General features: G+C 39.8%; 1 protein-coding gene across 3 annotated transcripts in view; it reads left to right on the forward strand.

Annotated features, from left to right (window-relative positions):
* The window catches only part of SYNJ2 (synaptojanin 2), a 68,623-nt gene that overhangs the window by 1,283 nt on the left and 53,399 nt on the right, over nucleotides 1-13,941 (forward strand). For all 3 annotated transcript variants that reach the window (XM_061471622.1, XM_061471623.1, XM_061471624.1), the window contains one exon: nucleotides 5,756-5,842. In XM_061471622.1, the coding sequence (XP_061327606.1) occupies nucleotides 5,756-5,842 (87 nt within the window). Of the gene's footprint in view, nucleotides 1-5,755; nucleotides 5,843-13,941 lie in introns of those variants that run through there.

Raw genomic sequence — 13,941 nt, forward strand, 5'->3', positions numbered from 1 at the left:
TTTGCAGGTAATACTTAATTGTGCCTGTAATCATGCCACTAATCGGTGTTGTAGGAGTCTGTATTCAAGCAGTGCAAAAGAAAGGGAAGACTTAAAAGTTCTTACTGCAAAGAGCTCACAGTTTATGTATGTTATGGTTTGTACAGTGTCAGTCACAATGTCATCTCAGTATCCAGGTCCACTGAGCTGAATCTTCTATGATACATGATGTCAAGACATTTTAGTGTTGGGGATTTTTGACTGAAGGAAGCCAAAAAGGTCATGAGTTGGCTGTTGATTTTCATGAGGATAGTTCTGATGGTGTAAAAATTTTGATCTGCCATGATAAAGATCAGATTAGAGAATTTATGTAGTTTTTCTTAAAATGTACACTAGAAGAATTTTGAACTAGTGATCTGTATGGTGGCTAGTATAAAAGCGTGTTTGTCATGACCTTTGAAGTCCAGTGTTACCTTTTGAAAGTCCAGTGTCACCACTAGAGATAACCGTAATAATCACGTATGCTTTGGCATCCAGCCACTCCATGTTAATAACTTTGTCTTTAATTTAATTTGGTTTCTCTTTTCCAGCCTGGATTGCTTGCTATATTGTAGGAAAAGCTAGTTTATCCAGTTGAGCCTGTTTATTTCTTCTGTTACTGCAGCAAAGGACCAGAAAAGGAGGGGATAACCAGCAATAGGAATTATGATGGTAAATTTACAGTAATTGTGAAGAGCAAACTCTGCAGCCAGGGTGGGAATAGAAACAACAGGAATTCTGTTTTGTTTGACTGGCATTTAGGTTGTTACTAACCATCGAGTGCTCCAGTAGAGGTTAACATAAACTTTGTATATGTGTGGTTTCAGATGTACTAGCCCTAGGATTGTGTTAATTTTGACTTCTCTGTCTAATTTTCCGTGTCTAAAATAAAGTCTTTTTAAAAATTGCATACCTGTGGTGAGGAGGAATTTTGCAACCGTGCCTTACTTCCACACTAAATAGAAGCAGATACATAAACCTAGAGCGCTTAAGTTGTCAAACAGTTTATGTGGTTTTGCAACAGGAGTCTCATGTTGAGTGAACTGTCAAGAGAAATAATCATGGATGGACGATGAAGGCCCAAGAACAAATTTTAGTCATTGTTCATTATTCTTTTTCCATAATTAGTAAGTATTTCTGCCCTTGAACAGGCATGACAGCTACCCTTTTTTTGAAAGTTCAAGTGCTTCTATAATACTTCTGTACTACAAGAAGTTTAAATGTTGAATTTAACCTTGTTCAAGTGGCAGAGTTACAAAAAAGAAATCTAAGAAACCAGTTCTGACCTGCTGTCAAGGTAGTCACTGATGTAATCTACAGTGCAGGAAATACAGTTATTTTATTATAGAAAGTAATCTTAGTGAAATGATGTTGACAGGAATGCTCTGCTATTGAAATTCAGCATAAAAATATGTTTTTCAAGGGCAGAGCTAAAGGTACACATAATTTTATTTTTTTTTTTTTCTGAGTACTTTGGTTCTGCAGTTGTTTTTACTACGGGATGTTAGAGCACCTCTTATGGTGGATCCTAAGTGCATGTTTTTGGAAATATGCATGTTTTTGGAAAAACGTTTAGAAGCTTTTCCGTTGGTTTCACTCACAGGTCTGGGAATTAAACCTTTACTAGAGACAAACTTATATATAGTTAAGGTGTTTGTATACTCAGCAGAGCAACTCTGTGCCTCCTGTGCGGCTTCAGTTGCGAGTGTGTGTGCGGTTCTCTGATGCAGCTTAGTGAAATCAGAGTATAGCCTTGCAGGGGGAGGGATGCAAAACCAGGAAGTGGTAATTATTTACCTGTGTTATGTTTTTCTTTCTTTCTTTTTTTTTTTTTTTTTTTACACAGAATACAGTTTCTGTGCTGTAGGTACATTCAATGTTTACAATTAGCTTTAGTTTTGTATTTAGGTGGACAAATATGTGTGTAGTATGGAAATACACATATTTATCACTACCTGCAGCTAAGCAGGTGTCTATTTCCGGAATCAGGCTTAAGAATCTGAGGGAAGACCTGGAATCTGTAATTTGGTACCAGACTCTTTTCTTTAAGAGCTCTTTCTTCAGTTTCATGTGTAAGTTGTAGGTATTGTTATGTCTGTCCTTAATGTTGGACCTGGAACCAAGGTACCTTTCTGCCCTCTTACTCCAGTCACTGACTTTCCTGAGTACCCTGTGTTTGAGAACCATGCTGGTTCCTGCTGAAGTCTGGGGCATCAGCCTTAAGGAAGGGTTGAATAAAGGAAATTGTGTACAGCTGGAGAGTATGTCTGGCTTTTCCTGCTAGCCATTAAATTGAATTTGCAGCTTTCACAAGGAGGAAGTTGCGCTTGGATAGGCCATGTGAAGTTGTATATATATGCACGGTGGTGTTCATCGGCTCTAAAATATTTTATGCATGGAAAAATGTCACTTTTAGTTGAGTTTATTGAAGCTTAGTTTCATTGAATTGTTGTGTGCCTCTTGTTTTGCAAGGGTTACAATTTTGAGCTAACATGCCAGCCTTATATATAATTTACATCAGGAGCTTTTACATAATTGATACTAGGTACTTGAGGAGTGCAGACAGTGCAGTTCGGTAAAGTTGTTATGAACACAACACAGTTGTAATTATTGCAGAAAGGCGCCTTCTCAATTATATGCTTAATAGAAGGGAAGTTTACTAAGAATATTAATGGGAAGCTTTCATGGAGTTTGGTAATTACTATGTGTGCTGTTTAGTTACCTATAGTTATTAGTAAATAGTAAACAAATGCACTATGCATTTGCAAACTTGACTTGTTCTCTAAGTGGAAAACTTTTTCACAAGTTTCATCAGCTTCTGTAGCAGTATTGTTCATTAACTATATATGTATGTATGCGTGGATCTCAAGCTGTCTGGCTTGAAAAAGGAAGGATTTTACATGTGAGCAGGGTATAGTTAAACATCCAGTCCTCATCCTAAGTTTTCAAGCAGACCGCTCTCATTGCCTTGCCTCTGTATTTCAGAGTTTTTATGAAAGGCGTTGCAGAATAAAACCCCTGGCTTCGGAACATTTGACAGAGAAACACAGAAATAATTTTCATGTTACCAACTAAAAATGCTAAGCCTTTAGAGTTTTATAGTAATTTATCCCTTGAACTCTCTTTATCCAGCAAAGGTAGTAGCACATCAATTAGTTTTGTTCTCTGTCTAGTCATTCTCTTGTGTCCTAGCACTGTTTGTGAATACTCTGGGAGATGTTTCGACCAGATTTTGATGGCAGTTTTTTGAGATTTCATGAAGAATTTTTTAAGATTTTATAAACATTTCTTGGACAAAACCTTGGGTGACATGGTTTAGTGTGAGGCACCCCCGCCCATGGCAGGGGGGTTAGAACTAGATGATCTTAAGGTCCTTTCCAACCCTAACTATTTTGTGATTCTGTGAACTTGGCTCAGGCCCTCTGAAATCATATCCTCTTAAAGTCACACTCTAGTCATCCTTTCTATGTATTGTTTTTTATACTGGTTTCCTCCTCCTTCTCCCTTACCCCCTCCAAAAAAGAAAAAAAAAGTTGGCTAGGGTCTGTCAGAATCCAGCAAAGACCTCCCAGTGTTGGAGGGATGATGCCTGTATCCTCACCTGCATGTCTACAGGGCATGGAGCAAGACAGAGCCATGGTGGCTAGAGCCTCTGCAGCCCAGAGGAGTCATGCCCCAGGTCAAATGGGCCCTTATGGAGGGGTGCAGCATGTGGGAGCTGCTACTTGACCTCTGGTGCCTGGGGCCCCTGTCCTGGCCCTTGCCAAATGACGGTGGTCACGGTGCATCTCGGGAGTTTGTGCAACACCAAGGAGTGTAATGGGTCAGGGGACTTCAAATTCCATCAGTATCTATAACAGAGGGATATTCTTTTTTGCCATATAGATGTGGTCTGTATGCACTAAAATATTCTGGCCTCTCTGTGTGTGTGACCCACAGGCATGTTCCTTCCCTCTCAAAATATCTGTGGGTGAAGTCTTAAGTGTGCTGAGTCTTTCTGTGAGACAGAAAAGTTCACTGTCACTTTTTTGGTTTCTGAACCCAAATTGCTTCAGGGAGAAAATGAACCCTAGCATAAATAACAGAATCTTCCATATGGTAGAAGTTACTGGCAAGTTGTTAGCCAGCCAAAAAGAGTGGCAACGCAGCCCAAAGTTCTTCTGGAGCTTTGTGTTTGGAGCCTGTGCCTCCTGATGCGATTGTGCAGGCAAATGTTCTGTCAAATGACTTGCCCAGAATTATGGCATATTTCTGTACCGGTACTGACAAAACACAACTATTTGTCTGTGCATTTGGAAAAGTCCCGTGCCTGGAGCTGATGTGCATGTGATGCCACTGGCTTGACCTGGGAAACTGGTGGCTTCCATACATGCCAGTGTCATGTGCAGAAGCCACCAAAAACCTGATTTTGCTGAAGTTTTAAGTGCCAGAGAATTGAGCTTCCAGAGTCTTAAGTGGTGCTGTTACTGTATATTTAGATCATTACTGTCCAGAGTAACAATTGTTCTATTTCTTATGTTTTGTTTCTCTGGTGTGTGGGGCATCAACATTTTACTAGTTTTTCCTGAGTCACTCAGTGTTTCTAAGAAAGCAGAATAGATAAGTTGTGAAAGTCTGATAGCAAAAATAAAATTAAGAAAAAAATTAACAAGTCTTCCTTAGTTGTCATGGGTGCAAGAACTGAGACTAATGTGTTTTGATTTCCTTCGGGGGGTTGCCTCTGCTGAGGAATTTTGCAAGTGGAATTGTCCTTCCTTTCACTTCAAAATGTCAGCAATATACAGGATATTTGTTTGTTTTCATGCTTCTCACTGAGCTACTTGCCTCTTGAGGCTTACAAAGAAAAGTTTTTCTTTTCTGTTCTATTCTGTCATCTATTGCAGGCAGTTAATGCCAGAGAATTCAGATTTTTTTTTTTTTTTAAACTGCTGAAGCTTATTAGGAGCATAGATTTTAAAGTATTAGCTAAACTCTGAAGTACCATGTTGCTATTTATCTGTGGTTCAAAAGTAAAAGGACATTTGAGGATACAGGCTGTTTTCCTCTTTCATGAGGTTAACCTCTCTCCTTGTTGGGAAATATATAGAAAACACAGACTTACCCATTCAGGAAGTACTTTGGTTTTACTTTAAAGTAGCTAGTGACAGGTCTGGGCCATGCTAACTCTTACTTCACTGAAACATGTTTAATTCCTATTGAAATCATACCTGATTTCAGTAGGATATCAATCAAAACATCTGATGTACCTACATCACATTATTTTCCTTGCATAAAAATTGCAGCTCTATCTGAAATTAGACTGTTAGAATCTGGAAACAGAAAGCATCTCTTTTTGTACGTCAAGGGAAGATGCATTATATTTTAGCTTATGACCAGATAAATTATTATTTTTGTACTTATTTTAGATTGGTGTAAAGTTTACATGTGCTTGTATATTCCTTTATGTATTCTGAAACTGATGTGACATCTGTACCATAGAATAAGAACATTACTAATAATCATGTTGTTTGGAAAGGTAGTGAGCACCCTTCTTTCTTCTAGGGTGGTATGTGGAGGTCCTATGCCTTTCTGTCCCATCACTTTTTACTTGCTGTGTTCCTACTGCATTTCAAACCTACCTTTGTAATGCATTTACTGAGCGAAATCAACTGGAAAACATTAGTGTAGGCAGTAGCAATCTGAAACTTTTGTGAAGACTGGAAAACTAAGATTTGCTGCCTTTCATTTTGTTTCTCAGCTCCAGAAGAAAAGGATGCAATTAAAGGACATTATGAAAAACTCATGGATGCTTATGGCTGCTTAGGAGAGCTTCAGCTTAAGTGTGGTAAGTAACCATATATATGAGATTATAAAATGCCCAGATAACGCTAAACAAGAACAAGTGGGTATAAAGTTGTCCAGTTCCTTAACTTGTTCCTTAACACAGTGCACTGTGTTAGGTACAGTCTGGAAAAGATCCATTTCTTTTCCTATGCTGTGCCAAAATCATATCACTAAAGGATAGTCTAAGAATTTTGGATTTTTTCTCACTTTTGTCTACCACTCTTAGCTGCATAAAGATAATTGCCCTATCTTACCCTACTACATTTGTCCAAGGCAAGCTGTGATTTCTTACTTTTTTTTTGAAGGGTTATGTTTAAACATTGGTTAATCAAGGTCACCTGATACTGTGGTACTACAGATTGCCAGTCCTTGATACAGCGCCCGATTGCCTTTAATTAAATAATTCACATGGATAAAGATCTGCAGAAGCAGGCCTTTAACTTCAGCTATTAAAAGTCATTGAGACAATATTTATTGTCATTGCTGTAAATTTCTGTAAGGTTTGGGAATCTTCATTTACTAAAGGACTTGCTATTACGTTGACAACAGGAATGTTAATAGAAATACAGTGTTTTAGGAAGAGAGCTGGAGTCATTGATTTGAAGGTATCTTATACAGCAGACTTCACTGCATGAAAAAGATGCATTAAATCTGTATTCACTATATGCCCTGTTCCCAGGGTCTTCTTACTGTAAACCTTAATTTCAACTTGGAGGAATGACAAGGCTGTTTTCCATATAACTTGCTGCTTGGTCAAGGAATCTGCCAAAGGCAGTGGTGGTGTGAGCACTGGTGTATTTAGACCAGTAGATGTAAGTGTAAGTTTTTATAGCCTACTTACCATTTTATGGTTTGAGTAATATGACTTGAGATTGATCTGAAGAGGCAACTGCAATCAAGAGAGATTTCTATATCATAAATTAAAACTGTAGGCTCATCTAGTCTTTTAAAATGAATGTGGGCTTTTTATTTGTTTTGTTTCTTGTGGAATTAATTAAGCATTTCTATGGAGATTAGTATCAGTTTGTTAATGTAATTAAAAACAGAGGACTTGTAATTAGTTTTTCTTGGAACTTGCATCTGTTTTTCCTCATAGCAGTCTAATGAATCCTGTTGTAATAGTAAATTTAGTTACACAATAGTGTAGCTATTGCATTCAAGCTCTTCAAGCTACAGATGAGTGTAATTTCTTGTATTTGATGGGAACTAAACGTATCCAGTTTTGGTCTTCCTAGTCAAAGTTGAATGATTTTTAAGTGGGATGTGAAATTTTCTCAGCCTTTTTCGTTTCTTCTTTTATCCTTTTATTTCTGTGTATCCCATGTCCTTATATTACTTTTTGAACAGCAGCTGGTAAACTTCAGTACCCTCAAAGTGTGAGGTTTTCCCTCTCTGAATTTCATCACTGCACCTCTCTCTAGTTACAGGTTTTGATTACAAGTCCTGGTACAGAACTTCCTTTTGAAGGGATTGCTAAAAATTTTCTTAGTAATTGGATAATTAACTGGAGGCAAACTTCTAACTGTGATTGAGTGAAAAGTCAGGAGGGTCATGCTGTAATGGTAAGCAAAGATAGGCAAACATTTTCTGATGCTGAGCAGGTAACTAAGTTCCATCCCTTTAGCTGTTGATTGCATAAAGATTAACACTAGAAAATAATTGTATTGGATTTGGATGTCAAGGGTTAGGTAGCAGTGGGGGCTACAGAGGTGTCTTTCTGTGAGAAGCTGCTAGAAGCTTCCCTTGTGTCTGATAGAGCCAAAGCCAGCAGCTCCAAGACGGATCTGCTGCTGGCCAAGGCCAAACCCATTAGTGGTGGTGATAGCACCACTGCGGGAACACACTTAAGGGAGAAAAAACCTGCACAACTGCAGCTGGAGAGAGGAGTGATAACATGTGAGAGCAACAGCTCTGCAGACACCAAGCTCAGTTCAGAAGGAGAGGAGGAAGTGCGTCAGGTGCCAGAGTAGAGATTCCCCTGAAGCCTGTGGTGCAGACTGTGGTGAGGGAGGCTGTCCCTCTGCAACCCATGGAGCTCCACAGTGGAGCAGATGTCCTCCACAGCCTGCAGGTGGATCCAGCACCAGAGCAGGGCGATGCCTGAAGGAGGCTGTGGCCTTGTGGGAAGCCTGTACTGGAGCAGGTTCCTGGCAGGACCTGTGGCCCCATGGAGAGAGGAGCCCATGCTGGAGCAGGTTTGCTGCAGGACTGGTGACCCCAAGGAGGGCCCACACTGAAGCAGTCTGTTCCTGAAGGATGCACCCCATGGAATGTACCCACCGTGGAGCAGTCTGTTCCTGAAGGGCTGCACCCCATAGAAGGGGCCCACGCTGGGGAAGTATGTGAAGAACTGCAGCCTGTGGGAAGCACTCTGGAGAATTTCAGGGAGGACTGTCTGCTGTGGGAGGTATCACATGCTGAAGCAGGTGAAGAGTGTGAGAAGTCCTCTCTGTGGGGAGGAAGGAGCGGCAGAGACAGCCTGTGATGAACTGACCACAACCAGCATCTTCCATCCCATGTGCTGCTGTGGGGCAGGAGGTAGGGAAAATCAGGAGTAAAGTTAAGCCCAGGAAGACTGGAGGGGTGAGGGGAAGGTGTTCTCAGGCTTCACTTCATTTCTCACTATCCTGCTCTGGTTTGATTGCTAGTAAATAAAACTGATTTCCCTAAGTTGAGTCTGTTTAGTCCATTATGGTAATAGGTGAATGGTATCTCACGGTCCTTAACCCATGAGTCTCTCATTTCTCTCCACTGTCCAGTTGAGGAGGGGAGTGATAGAGCAGCTTTGGTGGGCACCTGGCATCCAGCCAGGATCAGTCCATACAGGAAAAACTTTATTTTTCATATAATGTATTTTAGTAGCTGCAAACAACGGCAGAATTGGCCAGCTCTTCAATGAGCAGCAGTGATCACATCAACCTGTTCAGGAGTATCAGTATTTCTTTTCTTGCTACTGAAAGCCTACAGACCATACCTACTAAATTAACTGAAAATATTTCTAAAAGTACATTCCATTGGAATATTAAGAGTATATTTGTTGAGCAGAAGGGGAGACTTTTTTCCAAAACATCAAAGATGTCTCTGAGCACTTTAATTAATCTGTAAATATCACTACTTAGGAATCCAAATAAATCACATTGTATTTCTGCCAAAGTAGATCGTGCTTTTCACAGGAAAGTAGATGAAATATGTGAAACTGGCTCACAAAGTTAATGTTTCCCACAAGAAATAACATTCATTTCTATGTACTTACGTCTGTTAACATGACTCACTAAGTTCTTCTGCTTTCTTTTGTGAGATGGATGGCAGCAAATGAATTGTACAGTGTTTCTGAGTTGTATCTCAGCCAAGATTTTGCTGCCAAAATAGATCTAGCAGTGGCAAATACATCTTAAGTAAAGTATTAAATGAGCTGGCTTTGCAGGGTTCAGTTTAGACACTGATGTCAAAAGGGGTGCATATGTAAGGCAGTATTTTGACATTATTAGCACATAGATTGTTTAGTTTAATACAGCTGCTGTATTTGGGGAGTCATTCTGAATTCATTTGACTGTGTATATACTTTTGCTCTTCCACATATACAATGTTTAGTTGAAAGGAAGAAGTTTTAAAGGCAAAAAGGGCAACTAAGTACCTGTTCTCTACTCCTTTTGAGCATTTCCTAATAATGTAATCGCATTTAGAAGAGGGAGGAGTATCTTTCAGTCTAAAACTGTAGTTTGGAAAATCTTGGTTCTTTTCTTAAGTCTGCTATAGATTTCCTCAGAGGTTTTCAGCTAGATGGTTAGAATCTGTTCCTCTGCTGTCTTCTGTTGCTAATTTTGAAGGCAGAAGAGGCAGTGATACCTTGCAAATTGTTTTTTGGAGGACTATAAAGTGAAGTGGACGTATGTGTGGAATGGTGATGGTACAGGCTGAGGGAACACAAGGCAATGGCATGACTGCATTAGAATGGAGAAAGAGCAAAAACTGGAGTCAATTAATTTTACAAAGAAAAAGGCAGTCTGTAGTGAAATACTCACAGTTAAGAAGGACAAAATAAGAATTGAATGTTGCCTCCTTTCCACTGCAGCTGATAATAGGCAATATAAACTGCAGTGGAAACAATTGCCTTGAGTCATGTAGGCAGGTTAAATACAGAAGCTGCATCTTATTATTGTAGTGTGTGACGTACCAGAACTGCATTTCCTGTTCAACATGGATTAAGGCAGTTGGTTTCACAAGAGCTTTTGAAAAAGTGGATGCGAGTTATTTTTGTCTTGATCCTATGCCAAATATTCTCCATCCTCTGCCTCACTTGTGCAACCTGATGAAAGGGCATTCAGCACATACTGCTGTGGGCAAAACAATTCTCACATTTCTTTGAAAGTGTTCTTTACAGTCGGTTGTGGTAGCTGTAACAGGGCAAAATAATGGTGTTGGCCACAATGCATGAATGTTTATACCTATCTACCTGAGAGCAAAATATGGTCCATAAGGTTCGAAATACTGTTTTTTTATCCTTTAGTACTGTAGGTGGGTCTTGCTTTTTCATAGATGTGTTGCTGTGGAAAGTGGCCAGTGAGGAACACTTCACTTTCTTTAAAATTATTTCAGAGATTGCTTTAAAACATTGCAGATTGCATCCTGAGGAAATGAGGGCCATTTCTACAGTTGTGATCTTCAATTGCAGTTTTTATGTTCCTAAATCCTAAATTACATCACGTGTAAAGTTTAGAAAGGCTAATATGAAGCAGAGCTGTACATTACTCGTAAAAGTTAAAGGAAAAAAAAAGAGTTTTGTTTTCCAGGGTGGGGGGCCTGGTAAGCAGTTTGCAGCTGATGTGGTTGCTGGTACAAGCTGAAGTTTTAAGAGCCAGACCTGGAGTCTTCATCACTTCACAGGAAAAGGTTTTCCATTTTTTTGGGTTGCTTTTTATTTGCCTTAGTGCTGGCCCCATTCATCATGTACTTCGCAGCTGTCAGCTGAACATAACATGCTTTCTGCTGCTGTACTGCATATGAAATCAAGGCAGAATTACATAATTTTTCCACCAAGTGCACTTCAATTAGTTACTTTTTAAAAATTTTTTATAGGAAATGTTGGGCTCCTGTTTCAAGAAGTAAGGATGGAGTTTGGCCTGTCCCTTACTCTAGATATGGGGGGAGCTCCTGGGAGCTGGGAGTCTTTGTGGGCTAGCTGCAGTGGTAGTACTGGCAGGGCCACTGAACATAGGGAACTGATGTAGTGTTAATTCTTCATTTCCTCTTGAGGGTGCACTGCCAGCATTTTAAAACTCAGCTTCCTGACTTATTTGAGCTTACACTTAGGGGGGTGACTGTTCATTTCATGGCTTTAGCATGTTTTTTTTTCCATGTTGCTGTTGATGTTATGAGCAGAAGAAACATAAATACTTTGAACACTGCTTGGCTCCTCTCAAAGATTGTAACCCTGTGATATGCTTTCAATAATGCTGCCAGGTGGATTTGACTGGACTGACTGATGTGTTGGTGTTGTGATAGCTGTTAGTCTGGTGCTTCAAGTGCTACTTGCATAAAAAGAGTTTCACTGGAAGCTTTAAAAGAAGCAGTATTTTTAAGATAATTACAGAACTGGAAATGGTAGTGAGCTGCAGTTTTGAAAAGCTAAGGCTGCGGGGATTAATGGAGTAGTCTGGATTGTTCTAAGGGGAAATACCATCTAGCTTTAAGGAATGTCTGGGTGTCTTTCCAACCTAGTTTATTCTGTGATTAAAGCTGTGATATTTTCACAGTGCGCTTAGCAAAACCAATTTAATTTAAAAAATAATTTATTTCTTGTGCCATGGCCTCACAAATCTAACTACCATAGGAAATTCCATGTTGTGTTGATAGCAGGATTTTGTTGTTGTTGTGGTTTGTCTTCTTTGCTTTGCTTTGTTTGTTTGTTTTGGATTTTTTTGTTCTTTCTTTTTTCTGGGGGATGGGTGTAGTAAACAAGGAATGCAACTTCTTACATTCTTTTGTGAGGTTTACTGGATAATAAAAATTTATTGTTTAGGAGCTAAAAGAATTTTTCAGTAAATTCTTGTCAGCTAAAAATGTTATTTTCCTTGCAATGAATGAACAATTACCAAAAAACTCAGTGTCTGCAATTTTTAGAAATGGTGAAAGTTCATTTTAATGTTGCTTGTTATAAAAACTGCTTGATCCGGTAGCAACATCCATCCTGATTGAGGCAATTTAAGCAATTGCTACCCTTAAATTTAAATACATTTAGGTAGGGTTGTAGTTGATACAGCTGTTTCCATGTTAAGTATCTATTTTCAACAGGAAAGATTATGGCTTGTTGACATTTATGTAACAGAAAAGAAACCACATTGACTTTTTAAAGTTTAAATTTAGAAGTAAATGGACTGATTTTTTGCTTTAATATGTCCATAATGATAACCAGACTTTCAGCGACTGGCAAACAGAAGCATTTTTCCTGTGGCTGGTAATAGGCTTCTGCCGTATTAGATTCTCTTTGGATATGTAATGCTATTGTTTTATTCCTTGGAATAGCATTTTCTATCTGACAAAATACCTAGGAGAAAGTGTGAGTGGAGGTAGCATAGTTACAATTTCCATCACAAACTTGTCCAATGTAGTTACCAATATACTTAAAATCATTGTCAGCCTGGGTTGAGGGGAAACAGTGTGAGAAAAAAACGTTTGTGATTGAAAAAAAGAAATTTCCAGACATAAACTGATTTTAATGGCAAAAAGGGGAAGATGGGGAAAAGCCTTTTTTCACTGTGTATAGCTGTATAGCTTAGTGGTGAGTAATTTCTTAGACCTTAATGGAGACATGATTAAAGGACAAATAGCAGAGTAGTATTTTGGTAGCATTAATTTTGCTGTGTGAGGTTCTAAAAGGGTGAAAGGCTGACGGGAGCCTTACCCCTGCTCAGGATCCTTTGACTCATCTGTGCTGTGAGTAAAAATGAGGCAGGGCACAGGCTTGAGCCCTGTCGATATGATACTGTGATTAGCTTGCTCCCTGTGCCAAGAGTGGCATGTACATCAGCCAGGGATCTTCCTCCCGCAGGCATTGCAGTGGTAGCCCAGAGCTGATTCCCAGGAACACTGTCCAAATACTACCTGGGATGAACGTGATGTCAGGGGAAAGGGCTTGGGACTTTTTTCCAAGTCACAGAGTCAGATTGTTTTATCAAGCTGGGGCTGTGGTGCTGTAGGATTTATGCATTCTGGCTGTTTTTTTAGCATACTGAGGGATTTAAGCGAATCAGATATTTCAGAGTTGATATGAAGACCACCTCAGCTCACAGAGCAGTCTAGGAGGACAAAGCAGCAAAGCAGACTAGCTCTGTTGTAGCTTAAATCTGTCTCTTCCTTTTACTCAAACTTTCTGGGCTCTGTGAACTCCTTTGCCATCCTGCCTCTTTTGAAAGCTATCTTGAAAAGTGCCTGAAGGTTGTTCCATGATTTGGACTGCTGTAAAGAAATTTATTCCATGTGTATAGAATCATAGGATGGTTTGGGTTGGAAGGGACCTTAAAGATCATCTAGTCAAACCCCCCTGCTGTGGGCAGGGACAGCTTTACTAGATTGCTCAATTCACAGGTTGCTCAAAGTCCCCTCCCGCCTGGCCTTGAAGACTTCCAGGGATGGGGCAGCCACAGCTTCTCTGGGCAACTTGTTCCAGTGTCTCACCGCTTTCACTGTAAAAAATGTCTTCCTTATATCCAATCTAAACCTACCCTCTTTCAGTTTAAAACCGTTGTCCCTTGTCTTGTCATTACAGGCCCTGGTGAAAAGTCTCTCTCCATCTTCCTTGTAAGGCCCCTTTATATGTTGAAAGGTTGCAGTTAAGGTCTCCCAGAGCCATCTCTTTTCCAGGCAGAACAAACCCAACTCTCATGTGGGGTTAACTGCACAATGTCAGGGTAGAGTATTACAGCTTCAGAAAGCTGTTAGTCTTCTGATGCTTTAGGGACAATGCAGTAGCTTGTTAGCTGTGATTACTATTTCTGAGCCTATTAGCTAGGGATTTGGGGGAGTGGAGATGCTGGATGCCTGCATGTGTAGATGTGTCTGCCTTTTTGGGGATGAGTGCAAGGTGTCCCTGCCCATGGCAGG

Source organism: Pezoporus flaviventris, unplaced genomic scaffold (genome assembly GCF_033815535.1).
Source record: "Pezoporus flaviventris isolate CSIRO_AGI_PZ_B2104156 unplaced genomic scaffold, CSIRO_AGI_Pfla_v1 ptg000066l, whole genome shotgun sequence".
NCBI classification, from domain to species: domain Eukaryota; kingdom Metazoa; phylum Chordata; class Aves; order Psittaciformes; family Psittacidae; genus Pezoporus; species Pezoporus flaviventris.